We start from the raw sequence: 21,073 nt of genomic DNA, 5'->3' as shown, positions 1-21,073 counted from the left end.
GGCAAGTTCATTGCAAGCCCTAAGAGCATCCTGGCTGCTCTTGTGAACCAGATCAGAGTCTGGAAGGAGCCTGAATTCACCAACCTTCTCTCTCTCCAAAGGAAATATTTTCAAGTTTTAAGAAATTGCCTTTTCAATGAGGCTTTCACTAGGCAGCATTGCAGACTTATTCAATGCAATGAACACATGCATAGTTGCTCCTGTCTGGAATAGCAGATGGCACATCCTGTCTTTTAATAGTCAGTCTCCCCAAATTCTATAATCTCCATTTTTCTCATGGCCCTATTAAGTTTTTTTCTGAATTTCCTGAGTTTCTCCAATAGCCATTTTATCTTGTGATGTGTCAACATTTATCCTTTCACACTGAAGTGATTGCTGTGGCCGTCCTGTTAAAATTCACTCTTAGTTATAGGCTAATGACGGTCATCTGTTCTGCTAGATAGCTATCCATAAAAAAAGACTACAGGACTAAAAGAGAGGGACACATCTAAGATTCTTGAGTTGATGGACCAATACAGTTTAATCCAGAGAACTAAAGCTATAAAGAAAGCCACAGGCAGGCCCAGCCTTACGGTCTTTGTAGAGTTCATGCTTGGCCAAATGCCAACACCAACCTCATCGGATGGTACTTTGTATTTCTAAAATATCATGTCTTCACTTCCCTGTCTCTGGGGAAAGAAGCAGCTTTGTTATTCGGCAAACACTTCTGGTACTGAACTATTTACAGAATTGCTGAATTAACCTCCTGTTCTCTCTCATCCTTCAGGTGTCTAAATCTCAGAAACCACCTAGGGCTGGGTGAAAGCGGGGATAGGGATTCTGTCTGTTCTGAACAAAAAGGAATGCAGCCAATTTCCTCAAATGAAATGGCCTGATCCTCAGTGGAGCTTTGTCAGCCAGTGACCCCCTGACCAGCAGTGTCCCCTGGGGAGGCAAACTTGCCAACCTCACTGTCTCTCTGTCTTCCCTCTGCAGACAAGGTTGCTGATCTTGCTCTAGATAAGATCAGGAGTGTTGCATCAAAGATGCAGCATATTATGTAAGACTATAATAATACTGCTTTGTTTCCAGTTGCAGTGAAAAGTGGTACTATTGACAGTACATATCTGCCTGCTCAAGAAATTACTAAAAACAGAAATGCAATCTCCATGCAACACTCCCACCACACTGTGATTTATTATGTGATCACAGTTTGAAATATCTTTTTTGTTATTGTTTGCAAATTGGAAAAGAAAGGGGTAATTTGTGACTTTTAGTATGTATCTGATTAATGATGAAATTTATCAGGCCTTCCAAGTCATTGATATCTATGAGTAGTATTTGTCTTTTTATTACTAATATTTAGGGAATTTTCAAACATTTCTTTGCCTTTTAAAATGATTTAGAGAGCCCAGAAATATATTCACACACTTATGGTTAATTAATCTATGATAAAAGAGGAAAGAATATACAAAGGAGAACTGACAGTCTTTTCAATAAGTGGTGCTGAGAAAACTGGGCTGGTAACTACATGTAAAAGAATGAAATTAGAACCCTAACTCCATGTATAAAAATAAACTCAAATTGATTATAAGATTGCATAGTATAAAATTTCAAGAGGAAAACATAGGAAGAACACTCTTTAACATAAATCATAACAGTACTTTTTGATCCAACTTCTAAAGTAAAATAAATAAAAATAAAAATAAGTCAATGGGAACTAATTAACTTAGCATCTTCTGTACAGTAAAGGAAGGCATAGAAAAAACAAAATCTATTTAATGGGAGAAAGTATTTTCAAATGACACAACTGATAAATGATTAATATCTAATATATATTAACAGTTCATACAACTCAACATCAAAAAATAATCTAGTTAAAAATGGGTGTACATGCATGTTCAGTCACTTCAGTCATGTCCAACTCTCAAGACCCAATGGACTATAGCCCACCAGGCTCCTCGGTCCATGGGTTTCTCCAGGCAAGAATACTAGAGTGGGTTGCCATGCCCTCCTGCAGGGAATCTTTCCCACCCAGGGACTGAACCCATGTGTGGATTCTTTACCTCTGAGCCACCAGGGAAGCCCTACATATAGGCAGAAGACCTAATAGACATTTTTCCCAAAAAGATGGCAAACAGGCACATGAAAATAATCTCATTGTTATTCATCAGAAAAACACAAATCAAAACTATAATAATGCATCACCAATCAGAATGCCTATCATCAAAAAGAACACAAATAACAAATATTGTTGAGGATATGGAGAAAAGGGGAACTTTTTTATACAATTGCTGTGTATGTAAATTGGTGCAGCCACTATGGAAAACAGTATGGAAGTTTCTCAATAAATTGAAAATGGAACTATCATATGATCCAGCAATTCTACTCCTGGGTATACATCCAAAAGAAACAAAAACATTAATTTGAAAAGGTACATGCACCACAATATTCATAGCAGCATTATTTATAATTACCAAGATATGGACGTGGCCTAAGTGGCCATCAACAGATGAATGGATAAAGATGCGTCATATATATACAATGGGATTCTACTTAGTTATACAAAAAGAATGAAATTATGCCATTTGCAGCAACATGGATGGCCTTGGAGGGTATTATGCTAATGAAATATGTAAAACAGAGAAAGACAAATACTGTATGATATTTGTGCAATATGTGGAACCTAAAAAATACAACAAATTAATGAGTATAATAAAAAAGAAATAGATTCACATATACAGTGAACAAACTAGTGGTTACCAGTGGAGATAGAAAGGGGCAAGAGCAATACAGGTGTAGGATAGTGAGAGGTACAAGCTCTCAAGTATAAAATAAGCTATAAAGATTCAGTATAGGGGAGCATCAGTTCAGTTCAGTTCAGTCACTCAGTTGTGTCCGACTCTTTGTGACCCCATGAATCACAGCAAGCCAGGCCTCGCTGTCAATCACCAACTCCTGAAGTTCACTCAAACTCATGTCCATCGAGTTGGTGATGCCATCCAGCCATCTCATCCTCTGTCATCTGCTTCTCCTCCTGCCCCCAATCCCTCCCAGCATCAGGGTGTTTTCCAATGAGTAAACTCTTCGCAAGAGGTGGCCAAAGTATTGGAGTTTCAGCTTTAGCATCAGTCCTTCCAATGAACACCCAGGACTGATCTCCTTTAGAATGGACTGGTTGGCTCTCCTTGCAGTCCAAGGGACTCTCAAGAGTCTTCTCCAACACCATAGTTCAAAAGCATCAATTCTTTGGCACTCAGCTTTCTTCACAGTCCAACTCTCACATCCATACATGACCACTGGAAAAACCATAGCCTTGACTAGATGGACCTTTGTTGGCAAAGTAATGTCTCTGCTTTTTGAATATGCTATCTAGGTTGGTCATGACTTTCCTTTCAAGGAGTAAGCGTCTCTTAATTTCATGGCCGCAATCACCCTCTGCACTGATTTTGGAGCCCCCCAAAATAAAGTCTAACACTGTTTCCCCATCTATTTCCCATGAAGTGATGGGACCAGATGTCATGATCTTAGTTTTCTGAATGTTGAGCTTTAAGCCAACTTTTTCACTCTCCTCTTTCACTTTCATCAAGAGTCTTTTTAATTCCTCTTCACTTTCTGCCAGAAGGGTGGTGTCATCTGCATATCTGAGGTTATTGATATTTCTCCCGGCAATCTTGATTCCAGCTTGTGCTTCTTCCAGCCCAGCATTCCTCATGATGTACTCTGCATAGAAGTTAAATAAGCAGGGTGACAATATGCAACCTTGACATACTCCTTTTCCTATTTGGAATTAGTGTGTTGTTCCATGTCCAGTTTTAACTGTTTATTCCTGATCTGCATATAGGTTTCTCAAGAGGCAGGTCAGGTGGTCTGGTATTCCCATCTCTTTCAGAATTTTCCACAGTTTATTGTGATCCACACAGTCAAAGGCTTTGGCATAGTCAATAAAGCAGAAATATATGTTTTTCTGGAACTCTCTTGGTTTTTTGATGATCCAGTGGATGTTGGCAATTTGATCTCTGGTTCCTCTGAAAGATGATGCTGTGAAAGTGCTGCACTCAATATGCCAGCAAATTTGCAAAATTCAGCAGTGGCTGCAGGACTGGAAAAAGTCAGTTTTCATTCCAATCCCAAAGAAATAGAGGAGTATAGTCAATATTTTATAATAACTACAAATGAAGTGAAATATTTAAAAACTGTGAATCATTATATTGAAAAACAAATAAAATACAATGATTCCTTTGGCTAATTCCTTCTTTGAAAGTGAAAGTGTTAATCACTCAGTCATGTCCAACTCTTTGTAACCACATGGGCTGTAGTCTTCCAGGGTCCTCTGTCCATGGAATTCTCCAGCCAAGAATCCTAGAGTGGTTTGCCATTCTTTTCTCCAAGGGATCTTCCCAACTCAAGGATCAAACCCAGATTTCAGGCATTGCAAGTAGATTCTTTACTGTGTGATCCATCAGAAATTTCTACTTTTATCCACTAATATTTGGATCTAACTCTTGAATTATATAGCAGTTCTAATTTTAAAATTGTCTTGTTTACTAATTAAGTTACTAATTTAAAATTTTTTCTGTAATTCCTAGCCTTATAGCCTTATTTTATTTCTCAAAGTACTTACTGTTGAAACTTAATAAAATTATTTTTAATCATTTTGAATAAGTGAAATATAGACAATGAAGTCTGAATATTTCCCTAGATACTGTTTCCAGGAGACATTCAATATGTCTTAATGCATAGGCTTTTATGAGAGTTTTTGAGCTCCATTCTGATTTGGTTTGGATGTTAACTTTTCCTGAGTTAACCATGGCTTTATATTTGTTTATTTAATATACAGGTAGTACAATTTTTATTCTATGATACACTTCTAGTTTATTAAACAACAATTTAAAAATCTTACAGTAAAAACAAAGGAATAAAATTTAAAATTTTAATTTATTTAATTAAAAAACAAAAAGGAACTAATAATAAAGAAACAAACGGAACCAAAGTTTATATGTATCTGGCAAGCTATTTTGTTCAAAAATAAAGGAAAATACATAAATACATAAAATCCTAAAAATTAAGGGGCAAGTAATCACAGACACCTGAGAAACGACATGAATTAAAATTTGCTCAAATCCATGCAGGTAAAAAAAAAAAAAAAAAAGTTCATTGGATAATGTTTTATAAAAAAAATAGAATCCACTTAAAATTGAGACAAATTATAAATAAAATACAAACTTATAGATGTATAGAATATTATCAAAATAATATTCTTCTTAGAAACACTGAATCTGGATAATCTAACAAAGGAATTCTACCAAATCCAAAGTTTTTAAATACAGATGAGTATAACACCACTTTAATATGTCCAGGTTCAATGCATGAGGCAGGGTCCTCAGGGCTGTTGCATTAGGATGACCCTGAGGGATGTGATGGGGAGGAAGGTGGGAGGGAGGGTCAGGATGGGGAACACATGTACACCCATGGCTGATTCGTGTGAATGTATGGCAAAAACCACCACAATATTGTAAAGGAATTAGCCTCCAATTAAAATTTAAACAATTAATTAAAATGTCCAGAATATATTCTAAAAAATGAAGACAAAGTCTCAATTACTTTTTTATAAAAAGTTCACAAAACCAGAAAAATATACAGAGCTCAATCTCAAACAATATTAAAAAAAATCCTTTAAATTGTTGGCAAAACAAAATACTAAGAAAATACTGGATACATTCTCACCAAATTAAGAATAAAAGTAAAGGATGCCTACCACTGTTTAAGATAGCTTCTAAAAGTACTATTCATAGTTATTAAAAAATACTTTAAAGATATAAAGAGTAAATGGCTTAATAAAATGGATTTTAGAGTATATACTTATGCAGTTAGAAAATCAAAAATAATTTACTGGGGAAGGTGTTAATGTTGTTAGTCAAACAATGTGTGATAGATAAAGAAGATTCACTGGACCCAAAATGACAATACTTATAATTTTATGGTTTAGTGAAGGAAAAAGATACAATACAACAAGAACAATGAAGTAAGGATATTCATAGTAGCCCAGGGAGACCTCAAAGCCAGGCACAGGCTCCCATTATCCTCCCTCTCACAGGGCCACAGATCAGCAACTACTATTTCTCAGATCAGCAACTCCTGGTTTGTGCACAAAACATCTCAAAATTAATTCCACACAGCAAACAGACATTACAAATCAACTAATTTTTAAATCTAACTGGTAAAACAAGGAAAGGCTCATAAATCAAGCTAGATTTATAAAGAATCATACATTTAATAATTATGATTGTTGGGATAATAATTTTCAGTTAAAATAATCATATAAAACACTTCAATGTCTATGACGATCTCAAATCACATTAAATTTATTTCTGCATTCACTTCACATTCTAAGCAAAAACTCAATAATTGGAACAATTTGTCTTAGTTGCTGTCTCCCTTTCTTTCCAATCTTCTTTTTATGTCTGTAATCTCTCCTTCAGGATGAGAACATTTTACAAACATTTATTAGCTCTAGGTTTGAAGACCTTACTTTAGATAATGACAATATTGCATTGATAAAAAATATTACTTCCTTATCTTATCAGGAGTGTTGGTAACAATTTCTTACTTGCATATGAGTCAAATTCAATAGATAAAGGTTCTGCATCCCTGTCTGGGAAGTGGAAAAAGACCTTCCCAATTTCATTTTTATATACAAATGGGCATAAGATCAATAATCATAGCCATACACATTTTTGTTATTATTCATTGGGCATACTCATTCTTTCAGGGATCAGAGCTCTATATTGAGTAAAAGATGCTTATGTATCAAGTGAAGGATGTTAATGTATAATCCTCTACTGGAAGTAGATGTTCTGTTTTGATCTAAGAAACAGAAAAGGCAGGAGCTGTGGTTTTCACTTTTACTAAAAAGATAATCTATTCATTCATTCTGATTCTCCTTCTGAGAAACAGAACAGCTGCCTTCATCATATTCATTGTATTCCCACCTTCCCAGCCTCAGAGGTGAATGACAGTTTTTTCAGACATTTAGATCCATCTGTTGACTTTCCAGTTAGCATAAAGAGGAAGAAAATGCCTATAGTTTTTAGCACTCTGTTCACTCCAAGCTGGTAGTTTTTGTGTGTTGCTTGCTTATTTTGGACTAGTATTTGTTTCGTGTGTGACTGCAACCAGTTCCGTGCCATCCAGCCAGATGAGTTTCTTCCTCATAATTGTTTGTCACCTTATTACACTTTCCCTTAGTTAAGGGCTTAATTTTTTTTAATTATTTATTTTTATTGGAATATATTGCTTTACAATGTTGTGTTAGTTTCAGCTATACAATGAAGTTTATCAGCTATATGCATACATATATCCTCTCCCTCTTGGACCTCTTTCCCATCCCATCCCCCATACCAACCATCTAGGTCATTGCAGAACTGAGCTCACTGTGCTATACTGCAGGTTCCCTCTAGCTATCTATTTTACCCATGATAGTCATTTGCAATGATACGGATGGACCTAGAGCCTGTCATATAGAGCGAAGTCAGAAACAGAAAAACAAATATTGTTTATTGACACATGTATGTAGAATCTAGACAACAGAACAGAGGAAATTAGGTACAGGGAAGGAATAGATGTGCAGACATAGAGAACAGATGTGAGGACACAGGGAGAAAGGGGAAGGTGGGAGACTGAGTTTGACGTAAATACACTACCAAGGGCTTACTTTCTGAATCAGTTGACCAGTCAGTCAGCAATAGTCATTCATTTAATAATATTTATTATACAGTAGGTACTCAGCTAGGTCCTACCGATAAAGAGTAAATTTAAAAATGAGACAATCTTTGCTCTGTGAACTTCTGAAGAAGTTCAAATTATGGACTGAGGTTGAAAATAGGTGCTCTTTCCTTTGGAAGGCAGGGCAGGCAGCAAAGCCTCTCTAAATAGTATTTAGGCTAAACTTTTTTAAAAAAGAAAAATGATTTACCAATTAAAATGCAGAGGACAAAGAAGAAGAAGATTGTTCCAGGAATAGAGAAGAGTAAGTTCAAAGGACCTGAGATAAAGAAGAAAAAAATAGAATAGTCAAGGAACTCAAAGGAGATAGCAATAGCTCAGTTCAGTTCAGTTCAGTCTCTCAGTCGTGTCCGACTCTTTGCGACCCCATGAATCACAGCACGCCAGGCCTCCCTGTCCATCACCAACTCCCGGAGTTCACTCAAACTCACGTCCATCGAGTCAGTGATGCCATCCAGCCATCTCATCCTCTGTCGTCCACTTTTCCTCCTGCCCCCAATCCCTCCCAGCATCAGAGTCTTTTCCAATGAGTCAACTCTTCGCATGAGGTGGCCAAAGTACTGGAGTTTCAGCTTTAGCGTCATTCCTTCTAATTAACACCCAGGGCTGATCTCCTTTAGAATGTACTGGTTGGATCTCCTTGCAGTCCAAGCAACTCTCAAGAGTCTTCTCCAACACCACAGTTCAGAAGCATCAATTCTTCGGTGCTCAGCTTTTTTCACAGTCCAACTCTCACATCCATACATGACTACTGGAAAAACCATAGCCTTGACTAGATGGTCTCGGCTTTTGAATATGCTATCTAGGTTGGTCATAACTTTCCTTCCAAGGAATAAGTGTCTTTTAATTTCATGGCTGCATTAACCATCTGCAGTGATTTTAGAGCCCAAAAAAATAAAGTCTGACACTGTTTCCCCATCTATTTTCCATGAAGTGATGGGACAGGATGCCATGATCTTCGTTTTCTGAATGTTGAGCTTTAAGCTAACTTTTTCACTCTCCACTTTCACTTTCATCAAGAGGCTTTTGAGTTCCTCTTCACTTTCTGCCATAAGGGTGGTGTCATCTGCATATCTGAGGTTATTGATATTTCTCCTGGCAATCTTGATTCCAGCTTGTGCTTCTTCCAGCCCAGTGTTTCTCATGATGTACTCCGCATAGAAGTTAAATAAGCAGAATGACAATATACAACCCTGACGTACTCCTTTTCCTATTTGGAACCAGTCTGTTGTTCCATGTCCAGTTCTAACTGTTGCCTCCTGACCTGCATATAGGTTTCTCAAGAGGCAGGTCAGGTGATCTGGTATTCCCATCTCTTTCAGAATTTTCCACGGTTTATTGTGATCCACACAGTCAAAGGCTTTGGCATAGTCAATAAAGCAGAAACTGATGTTTTTCTGGAACTCTCTTGCTTTTTCTATGATCCAGTGGATGTTGGCAATTTGATCTCTGGTTCCTCTGCCTTTTCTAAAACCAGCTTGAACATCTGGAAGTTCACGGTTCACGTATTGCTGAAGCCTGGCTTGGAGAATTTTGAGCATTACTTTACTAGCGTGTGAGATGAGTGCAATTGTGCCGTAGCTAGAGCTAGTTAACTGTGTGAGAATGATCACTTAAATTAATTTAAAATTTTTAAGACAATTAACTCTTTGGGAACAGTATTTTTGCTTTAAATGGAGAATGGAAAATGATTTGGAAGAGGCAAGAGTGGAAGAGGAGTGTCCAGGTACCAGGATGATTGTGGCAGAATGGACTCCCATCTTGAGTTTATTTAGACTTTAACACTGATGACACCACATACCAGGAGGGTATGAAAATCAGGCACAGTGAGTAGCTGGTTTCTCCCCTGTGGACTGACACTCCAAAATAGCAGGAGAAAGAATTGACCCCTGCCCAGATTAAAGATAGAGACCATGTATTTCCCATTCTCAAAGTAAAGGAGATCTTCCCAACTACACATATGCAGAAAGGCTTTTGAAGATCAAAAAGAGGGGGCATCACTTTATAATAAGTGATGCCAACCTTCTCCTATGTCTCTTTGCTAGAATCCAACTTTACTAAGAGATATGCATTCACACAGGGAGGGACCCTGAGATACACCAAATATATACTCATAACTAGGCAAAGCAAGATGACTGGCCAAAGGAAAGTCAAAAGAAATACCCCTAAAAGTGATACAAACTACCATAAGGGTATAACTCTCTGAGTCCATCTGTTTGTCGACCCCAATGTACCCTTTCTCTTAATAAAACTTCAGTTTTTTCACTACTATCCATCTCCATGTGGAAATTCTTATCTGCACAGCTCATGGGCCAGGGCTTTGCCACTGGCCACTGGCCCCTGATAATCTAGTGGCTAAGATTCAGCACTCTCACTGCCACAGTGCAACCTCAGTCTCTCTCCGGGAACTCCTGCTTCAAGTTGCTGCATGTTGAGGCCACCTGGGATCAAAAAGATGTATTATGCACAAAATGAGGCTTTCCCAGAGGACAGTGTGGATCCCAAGCAGGTCTGAAAATGACTTGAGAAAAAAATGAAAAGCAACTGACCTGTCAGTTTTATGGTAGGTAAGAGATAGAGCCAGGGCAAGGGTTCCTGTGTGTTTTCTTCCCAGTGCTAAAGGAGCAGGGGGAGGAAGACAAGAAAGAACTCAGTATGCCTTCTTTATCTATAGTAACAAATCTGAAATTTATTGACTCATGGGGAATAGCTAGCTAGAAAAGTCACTTCAGTCATATCCAACACTTTGCGACCCTATGGACTGTAGCCCGCCAGGCTCTTCTGTCCTTGGGATTCTCCAGGCAAAAATACTAGAGTGGGTTGCCATGCCCTCCTCCAGCGGATCTTCCCAACTCAAGGATGGAACCCACATCTCTTACTCGCCTGCTTTGGCAGGCAGGTTCTTTACCACTAGCAACACCTGGGGAGCCCTTATCAAGGCACATCAGGTATCAATATTGACCCTTTACGGGCTTTCTTAAAAATAGCTTAAGCCCATTTGAACTGGTATGTGAAACATTTTAAAGATTAAATGCAATGGCCTACTAATAGTCCCCAAAGATTTCCAATCCCTAATCCCCAAACCTGTAATTATGTTAAATTAAATGGCAAAGGGGAACTTTGCAGAAGTAATTAAGTTTAAATCTGAGTTAAAGAGATTAGCTAGAGTTAGCCAGGTGGTTCAAAACTAATAATGTGAATCCTTAAACATGGAAAATATTTCCTGTCTGGCATTAGAAAGAGACATGATGTTAGAAAGTAGCTAATTGTGACACAACAGCGCTAGTTTAGCAACTGGAGGAAGGATGTCACAAGCCAAGGAATGTGAGTAACTTTTAAAAGATGAAGGGCAATTGACTTTTTCCTCTGACCCTCCCCCAAAGGAACACAGGCCTGCCGACAGCATGACTTCAGCCCAGTAACCCCATGTCAGACTACTCAACCATATAGCTATAATACAACAAATGTGTGTTGTTTTAAGCCACTACATTTGCGATAATTTGTTGCACCATCAATAGAAAACTAATATACTAAAAAAGAGGAAGATTAAAATTAATTATACTTTACTCTTGTTTCTTTACTAGTGAGTTTTAAAAGGAAACAGTGCATGTCTAAATATTTTTATATATTTAGTAGACATGGAAAATTTGTTCATAAACAACCACAGGTTTTCTGAATTGTGTTTAATGGTTTCTTCTCTAAAGTTTTCAAAAATGTTGGAATATGCAAATAAACTTTTAAGAATGCTTATGCTTGCTTTTGCAATTGAGCTGCAGTAAAGCTTTTAACAATAAAATGCACATGAATATTTATATTCTCAGCAGTGCTTATAAGGAGAGTGTCTCTTGACTTCTACAAACAAAATTTCAAGTCTAAGAATCATTAACACAAAGTTAAAATCCCTTAAATTGCTACTGAAACCTACTTTGAGGCATCTATTTGTCCTTGTGTCTAAACTCCAGGTAAGTGTTCTTCATATGGGGAGGATATTTTTCATCTCATAAACTTTCTTTATAAGTCTAAAACAACAAATTAAAGAAAATTTTATATTCTGACTTGATGAAGGGCACAGAAAATAAAAAAAGTTTGAAGTCTTCCCAAAGAAAGTCTTTTCTTTCTTCTTTACTCACAGGTTACTGATTCTTCTTCTTCTTTTACCATTTTTATGGTTTGTTCTCCACTCTCTCCTTCTCTCCTTGGTCAAATAATATTTAGTTATGTTTTGATTATGGTTACTTTGTTACACATATAACTGAATATATATACAACACATTCATTGAATGTCTATTATACACAGTTTATTTTTTAGGCAGTAGGACAAGGAGATCCACCCAGTCCATTCTGAAGGAGATCAGCCCTGGGATTTTTTTGGAAGGAATGATGCTAAAGCTGAAACTCCAGTACTTTGGCCACCTCATGCGAAGAGTTGACTCATTGGAAAAGACTCTGATGCTGGGAGGGATTGGAAGCAGGAGGAGGGGATGACAGAGGATGAGATGGCTGGATGGCATCACTGACTCGATGGACTTGAGTCTGAGTGAACTCCGGGAGTTGGTGATGGACAGGGAGGCCTGGTGTGCTGCGATTCATGGGGTCGCAAAGAGTCAGACATGACTGAGTGACTGAACTGAAATGAACTGAGGACAAATAGATGCTTTAAGAAAAAAAGCACAAAATTCCTTCCATCATGAAACCTGCATCTTAACGACTAGAGAACAAGCCAATACTTAAATGAAACATCTACTTAAAATGAGATGAAAGCTGTGGAGAAAAATAAAGTAGGAGGAGGGGAATGCTGGTGAGAAGAGTGCTTCTGGAATTCTGAATATGGTGTTCAGGGAAGTCCTCAAAATAAGATGACATCTGAGCGAAGAGGTAAAAGAGATGAGAGAAAAATCTGTGCAAGAAGCTGAGATGTGACTGTTCCTGGAGATCTGCAGGAATATCAAAGAGCCAGGGTGTCTCAAGCAGGAAAAGAGGGGAAAAGAGCTTGGGAGCCAGTGCTGCCTGATCATCAAAGTCACATGACTGAAGCTTCAGAACTCTCACTTGAGGGACGTTTCCAGGATTCTAAAGAATCCTATAAAAGTCTTCTCAGTATCATTAATATATACACTATGAAATTTATGCAATTCTCCAGCTTAGTTATTTATTTTTGGTGCACTGTACCTTCATTGCTGCATGCAGGCTTTCTCTAGTTGGGGTAAAGGAGAGCTATACTTTAGTTGTGTGCAGGCTTCTCATTGCAGGGGCTTCTCTTGTTGCAGAGCATGGGCTCTAGGCATGCGGGCTCAGTAGTTGTCCTGCATGGACTTAGTTGCCATAGGCATATGAAATATTCCAGGACAAGGGATTGAACCTGTGTCCCCTGCATTGTCAGGTAGATTCTTAATCTTTGGACCACTTTGGAAGTCCCAGCTTTTTAAAATCAGCGAGTTGTGATTATGATCTCATTCTGCAGATATATATTTCCTTTCGTATCTAAATTTGTATTTGCAATTGATTATACAGATACTTAGAGAAAATATTCAGTTCATTCATAATCTGGGGACCCCTGCCTAGGAGGTGAGAGCCAAGAAAGGGCGAAGGTTAAGATAGATAAAGGGCAGAGATGAAGAGGAAGGTGTGTATTTACTTTTAAATACTCTGCTTAATGCAACACATGTTGATTAGTGAATTCTGTGCTCATCCAGTCAGGAGAAAATGATAAAATAATGGTGATGGTAAACATGGTGCCACACAAAAGGGAACAGATGTGGCTTTCAACTGCAATTTGGAATTAGAAAGTATAATCTCTTATTCACAGAATCTTATAAATCATTTAAAGAATTGATAGGAATACCAGGAGAACCAATTTAACCAACCTGTCCGTCACTGAGGAGAATACAGTGAAAACAATAAATGGTGCTGATTGTAACTCAGAGAATCAGCAAACCTAAATCTTAAACCGAAAGTAGAAGAATTGAAAAATGTGTTTGATGATCTATATACGTGTTTCTTTTCTTAAAGACAGCAAGAAAGCTGTTTTATTATACAGAAAGAAGCCAGATCCCAAATTTGACAAGACAGTCAGCAAAAAAAAAAAAAATTTAAGAGTTGATTTTCATGACTATGTGTACACAAATCAAATGTTCTGCATTCAACAACTAACAGAGGCTGGAATGCAAAAACAATACATAACTTTGGGGACTTGGCCAGCTTATCTTCTGAGATTTTCAGATGTGTGCTTTTTATTTATTTATTATTATTATTTTTTTTGGCTTTAAATCCTATTTACTTTAATTGATTAGACAGAGGGTCTGTAAAAGGAATAAAAAATATAAATACTACCAAATGATACTGAGTGGGACCATTCTGAGATTTTCAGTGTTATCAAGTATAGGAAAGAATACTGTCAGCAACTTAATACAAGCTCTGCCAAGACTAAAATCTTTTCTTATATCAGAGAAAATAGTATAACATAAATCATTTTCTGGATTTAAATTAAGTAAGGAAATGACACACACACACACATAGGAGTTTCCCAGGTGGCCCTAGAGGTAAAGAACTTGCCTGTCGATACAGGAGATGTAGGAGATGCAGGTTCAATCCCTAGGTCGAAAGATCCCCTGGAGAAGGTTATGGCTACCCACTCCAGTATTCTTGCATGGAGAATACAATGCACAGAGAAGCCCGGTGGGCTACAGTCCATGGGGTCACAAAGAGTCAGACACGATTAAAGTGACATAGCCTGTGCCCATGCATACACACATATATGCAATATGTATCTATTGAGTGAGTTATCTTTACCAATTATCAAATATAATGTAAAAATAGGCTCTTAAATTTATTAAACTTTATAAAACATGAGTATAAACATAGAATCTGACTTCCTGTGAATATATATACTAAAATGAAAAAATTAAAATGTATGTTTAATTGAGACAAACATCAAGGAGGTCTCTTCTTCTATATATTATGAGACAATTTAAATAGAAAAATTATTTCTTTTATTATTTTTGGCCTATAGACATTCTACACTTTCTTGTGTTAATTTTGACAATTCATATTTCTGCCGGAGCCAGCCGGCAAAGTCGATCAGGTCCCAAGAACTTGCACGGTGGGGCTAAGAAAGAAACTAAAGCAAGAGACTACAAAGATGGGGTCGAGAGGTTCAGACACGTCACCACGAAGGGACGCAGTCTGACACCAACTTTATTCAACATCTCATATTTATACAGAAAAGCGTGAGAGAGACAAAACAGTTGACATTTTTTCTTGGTTAGCCTATACATCTTACAAACAGTCACAAGAAATCTTAAGAGCATGGGAATGGCTCCCTGTTATTATTTCTTACACCAGATAACATTTCTCTGTGCGTGAGAAGTTTGCACAGAACTCCAGGTGCCTGCAGTAAATAAGCGCCTAATCTCTGGGGTGGCGGGACAGAGAGCTATGTTTGCAAGCAAACCCTCAAGGACTGAGGCAGCTCCCAGAGCTGTGTCCTTCGGACAAAGGACCCCGTTCTCACAGGCAGCTCCCCGCATCTCCCCCTTTCTTTTTATATAGGCACACGCTTATGTTCCTTTAACCGCAGACCATTTCCATAGATGGAAGCCTTTATGATCCATAGATCATCAATCAGTTTTTTAATTAAACAAGGTGTAAGAAATAAAACAGTTAAAATTATTAAGAATAGTCTTCCCATGGCTGCTCCCAAGTACCAAATACTATTGACAGTAGGTACATGTCGAAAAAGTTCTTTAACAAAAGACTCAGCTCTTTTTGCAACATCCAAATCAGGTCTGGGTGCATTTTCAATGTTCATTATTTCCTGATGTAGATGCAGCAAATCTAAGGAAATATTTTCATTATGCCAAATACCTTCTAAATGAGCTTTCACCTTATCCCAAGCAGTTATACTACCATTATATTTTTTGGGAGTAACACAGATCCATCGAAAATCAGCATGACATTGTACTTGTAATCTCAACTTTATACTTTGAACCTCTTCACCTAAATATTTTACAACATCATAAAGGGCATTCAATCGATCCTCTAGCTTTTTGTCAATATCTTCTTGAGTCCCCAGGGCAACGGATGCATTTTGTGCCAGATTATTAACAAAAGTTGCAGTTTGCACTGATTGTGCCAAGGACAGGGCTGCAGTAATCGAGGAAGCAATAAGAGTTACCAAAGCTACAAATCCCAGAATTATTAACCCTATTCCCCTGTGATAACGCATTAAAGCACCCTCTACTTCTCTCCAAAGTTCAAGTCTCCTTTCATCATACCAAGACCCATTAATCTTTACAGGAACCATAACAAAAGCAGGCTGTCTTAAGACTAGAACCCTAGTTTGATTAGTAATTCCCCTAACACAGTTAGTCAAAGTACAATTGTTACAAGTTACATTATAATTTTGTAACCCAGGTTGTATTTTTACAGATCTTACTAGTAAAGCATAAGGGTGAGGCACACATGCACGAGGGTATCTCATGGTGAGATTCCACAAATGACCGTGTCTCACTTTTGATCCCACCTGAAGGTAGGAACCCTCACATCCAAGGGCGGCAGCTAGTTTCCAGATTTCTGTTTGGAACACTTTAGAGCCGCCCAAGTTCCAAATACGGGATGCAAAGTTCCTATTATCTTGAGCTCCAGGGTTTCAGGCCGAGTCTGGAGACCAGTCCCACAATGACTCATTTGTCCCAAATATGTTATAAACCGTAGCAGTTCCATCTCGACACAGTTTCTATGGTGCAGCAGTGACTCTTCCCCTTGTTCTAAAGTCGCAGAAAGGAATATTTAAAGGACCAGTTCCATTACGACGTTGAGGAATTCCAGACTGTTTCATTACTCCAGGAATATACAGGCTCCAACCATTGTCAAAATCAGCATATCTGGACTCCCCAACAAAAAGACATCTTGTTGAATTAAAATATCTAGACAGACAAATAGGTAAGCGATCAAACACTCCATGATAAGAGAAATTAACTTGATTAGGAATAATATGTTTATCTGAAAAACCACCCAAAGCCACAGTATCATTAGTGTATATGGGAATAGACCGACCCTCCCAGCCCACGGGTTGGAGAAGAGGAGGATCGGGAAAATAAGCCCAGTAAGCACTTGAATATTCTTCAGAGTGTGCAGTGTTAATCTGATTTAAGATAATTAATAAGGTTATCAGGAAGCTTAAAGGCGATATCGGATCGCCCTGCACCGCAACACGATTCTGTGCCTCTCGCATCAATGCCTGAAGTTGTTGCCGAGATGGTAATTCATCATGTTCTTGAATTGTCAATTTCCTCATCTGATTTGCTAGAGACTGTCTCCGCCGTGCGTACTAACCTTTCCGGCAGCCAGCGCGGCGCTTCGGCATCCTGTGGGAAAACACAAACATGCCCTCGTCCCCAGATTAGTACTGGATCTGGTCCATACCATTTTCCCACAAGTGGGTCTTTCCAAAAGACTTTAGGTCTTATTGTTTGTGCATCAAAGTTCCAAAATCGCTGTGTTGCTAAACGGCCACTTATATCCAATTGTAAAAAATTTAGAACAAATAAAGCATGGTTTAGAGAGTTGGAGGGGGTATTGGGATACAATTCCCCCTTCTTTAGTTTTTGCAATTGATGTTTGAGAGTTTGATGTGCCCGTTCAATAATTTCTTGACCTTGAGGATTATAAGGGATACCTGTTTTATGTGAGATAGACAATTGTGTACAAAATAATTGAAAATTTTTTCCAGTGTATCCTGGACCATTGTCTGTTTTTATGGTTTTAGGGGTTCCCATAACAGCAAAACATTTAATGCAATGAGCTATACAATGTTTGCTAGCTTCTCCGGATTGTAAAGAGGCATGTAAAAAGCCGGAGAAGGTGTCAATAGTAACATGAACAAATTTTTGTTTACCAAATTCAGGAATATGGGTAACATCCATTTGTCATATATCGTTTGGCAACAATCTTCGAGGATTAACTCCATAGTGGGGGACGCTAAAAAACTGAGGACATGTTTGACATTGCTTAACAATCTGTCTGGCAGCTTTTCGAGTAATGCCAAATTGAAGTCTTAAGCTATTGTTGTTTTGATGGGGTAAGCTGTGGGAAGTTTTTGTCATTTGTTTCAATGAAGGAAATATCATACGTGTAGCTTCATCAGCCAAAGCATTGCCTCGTGTTAAAGGTCCAGGAAGTCCAGAGTGAGCACGAATATGACCAAAATAGCATTTATTAACTCTGGAGCAAATTAAATGTTGTATATCACGAAAAAGAGTTTGGATAGTAGAATTCAGGGTACCAATAAATGGAACAGTCTCAATAGTGTTTAAGGCTCTTATGATATATTGACTGTCAGAATATAAATTAAATGGAGCAGAAATTTGTAATAAAGCCTGAAAAACGGCAAATAGTTTTACTTCTTGAGCAGACTTATAATTAGTATGCCAGGTGGTAGTATTGTCCTGTATAATCAAACTAGCTATTCCATTAGAAGAGCCATCAGTAAATACAGTTAGGGCGTCGGCAAGGGGCTGAGAAACAATGATTTTTGGGAAGAGAAATTGGTGATAATGAGCAAATTGCAAAATTTTATCTGAGGTCCAATCTTGTACTCTCTGCAGTTGTTCTGAACAACTCGGTAACAGTTCTGCGTTTTGGCCTTGAAGCGTCTCCAATTTGGTCAGATTTTGCATCGCCCCATAACATTGTTTCGGGGCCTGGGGCTGGCCCCTTACCCAGTTTCCCGAGACCGGAGGAAGTGGCTTTCCCTGTAAGTCAGTTTTAGAACGGCAATCCCTTGCCCAGTGTCTGTCTTTCTTACACCTAGGACAAAGGTTAGGAGTTTGAGCAGGTCTCCGGGCCTGCTTCTGCGGGCAGTGGGCGGCCTGATGACCCATCTGGCCACAAGAAAAGCAGCCAGAGCCAGGGATTCGAAGCCGACCACTAGTTTTATCCCGCTTTTGTTGTTGATACAGTACTTCTTTGACTGTCTTTCCTTGTAATGCCGCGGCCAAAGTTATGCCTTGAACGTATGAAGGGCGGATATCAGCACAAATCCGTATATAGTCAGATAAGCCTCCCTTTTTCCTGTAAGGTCTCAGGGCAGCTTGACAAGCCGAATTGGCATTTTCATAAGCAAGCTGTTTAGTCAACACCATCTCCGCCTGCTCATCCCCTATCATTTTACCAATTGTCTCAAGCAGGCGGGCAACAAAATCCTGATATGGCTCATCTGGCCCCTGGCGAATTTTAGATAAATCTTCAGTCTTTTTATCAGAATTTGGAAGCTTTTTCCATGCTTGTAGAGCCGCAGCACTAATCTGAGGGTAGACTCCAGGTAAATAATTAAGTTGACTATTAGTGTCTTGATATTCTCTTTCTCCCACCATCATTTTATAAGTGGTGTTCAGTCCCTGTCGCCGGTTGATATCGGCTGTGATCTCACATTGCTCAGCAAACTCAGATTTCCATAGTAAATAATCTCCTCCAGATAAACAAGCTCGAGCAACCTGTTTCCAATCATTAGGTGACAGATTTTGATTTCCTAAAGCCTCTATAATAGCCTGAGTAAAAGGCGCAGTCGGGCCATATTGTGCACAAGCCATTTTTAACTCTTTCAGTTGCTTAAAGGGCAGCGGCTCATAATACCTCTGCTGTTGAGCATTTTCAAACACTGGATAGATTCCTGAAAACCCGGGAATATGTTTTCCTTCTTTATTAGCTCTCTTAATTGCTTGTTGAAGAGGAGATAATAATATCTCACTTTTAATTTTTATGTTTTTACCTGGCAAAGAAGCAGGGATAGATATAAGCTCTCGCGGTTCTACGAAAGGCGGAGGTGGATCGAGTCCAGCAAGAACCGAGGGAGGATATGCTGGAGGCGCAGGCTGGCTGGAGTGGGAGTCTCTCTGTGCATCCTTTTTTACTGTTATAACAATCTTCTGAATTAAATTCTCCAGCTATTCTTCAGAAAGCCCTGAATGCTTTAATTCCCCTTTTTTCGGGGGGGATTCCATGTTAACCATCATCTCCCAAGGCATATCCTCTCTATGGTACTGAGCCGCTTGTTCATTTAACTCTTTTTGTTCATCAGAGCTTAACACATCATCACTCCCTCCAGCCTTATAAGCTGTTTCCTCAGGCACAGCATAAAGCGGCTCAGGTGGAGGGGCAGAAGGCTCTGTAACTTCGGGTCTTGTGGAATCCCTGAGAGCCGTTTGAATTTTATGTCCCTCATGTTCAGGATCTAGGCAGTCTCTTATGAGAGTCCACAAAGAAAAAGCATCCACAGGAACACGATTGGGACCATGTAAGGAATAATATGTCTGCAATTGTTTTCTTACTTTTTTCCAAGTTTCCAGACTAACTGTTCCTTCCTCTGGAAACCAAGGACAAACCTCTTCTATAAATAGTAAAAACTTTTCTAGCTGTAACTTATTTACATGAATTCCCCTACCTTTTAACATAGTTTTCAACATATGTACAAATAACTGGCGGCTATTGCCTTGTCCCATTATTTATTACTCTCGACAATCACCCTCCCTGCCCTTTACTTTTAATTACTTAGGAATTCCTCTTTACTTACCTCAATCTTGGCGGGCAGCAGCCATCGTCGCACTCCGATTCTCGAGTCCCTGGTTCGGGCGCCACCTGCCGGAGCCAGCCGGCAAAGTTGATTAGGTCCCGAGAACGTGCACGGCGGGGCTAAGAAAGAAACTAAAGCAAGAGACTACAAAGATGGGGTCGAGAGGTTCAGACACGTCACCACGAAGGGACGCAGTCTGACACCAACTTTATTCAACATCTCATATTTATACAGAAAAGCGTGAGAGAGACAAAACAGTTGACATTTTTTCTTGGTTAGCCTATACATCTTACAAACAGTCACAAGAAATCTTAAGAGCATGAGAATGGCTCCCTGTTATTATTTCTTACACCAGATAACATTTCTCTGTGCGTGAGAAGTTTGCACAGAGCTCCAGGTGCCTACAGTAAATAAGCGCCTAATCTCTGGGGTGGCGGGACAGAGAGCTATGTTTGCAAGCAAACCCTCAAGGACTGAGGCAGCTCCCAGAGCTGTGTCCTTCGGACAAAGGACCCCATTCTCACGGGCAGCTCCCCCCATATTTCTACAAAGAAATTATGCTCTTCATTTATTTTTTTTAATATGTATTTGACTGTGTTGGGTCACAGTTGTGGCACATAGGAACTTTGCTGTGTCATATGGGATCTTTCCTTGTGGAACACAGTTTCTCTAATTGTGGCACTTGGGCTCAATAGTTGCAGCATGCTGGCTTAGTTTCTCTTTGACATGTGGAATCCTGGT

General features: G+C 38.8%; 1 protein-coding gene across 1 annotated transcript; it reads right to left on the bottom strand.

Annotated features, from left to right (window-relative positions):
* Positions 1 to 14,903: 14,903 nt before the first annotated feature.
* Positions 14,904 to 20,322, bottom strand: LOC147379252 (endogenous retrovirus group K member 8 Gag polyprotein-like). The gene is given in 3 exon segments (XM_086316730.1): positions 14,904 to 16,646; positions 17,098 to 17,166; positions 17,169 to 20,322. Coding segments are annotated over 3 exon segments (3,171 nt in total). The 5' UTR covers positions 20,262 to 20,322; the 3' UTR covers positions 14,904 to 16,637.
* Between the last annotated feature and the right edge of the window lie 751 nt (positions 20,323 to 21,073).

Source organism: Bos grunniens, chromosome 1 (assembly GCF_055505025.1).
Source record: "Bos grunniens cultivar Pamir isolate PY7600 chromosome 1, Bosgru_T2T1.0, whole genome shotgun sequence".
NCBI lineage: Eukaryota > Metazoa > Chordata > Mammalia > Artiodactyla > Bovidae > Bos > Bos grunniens.
Note: the sequence above shows the minus strand (reverse complement) of the source record. Positions and strands in the feature narration are given on the sequence as shown.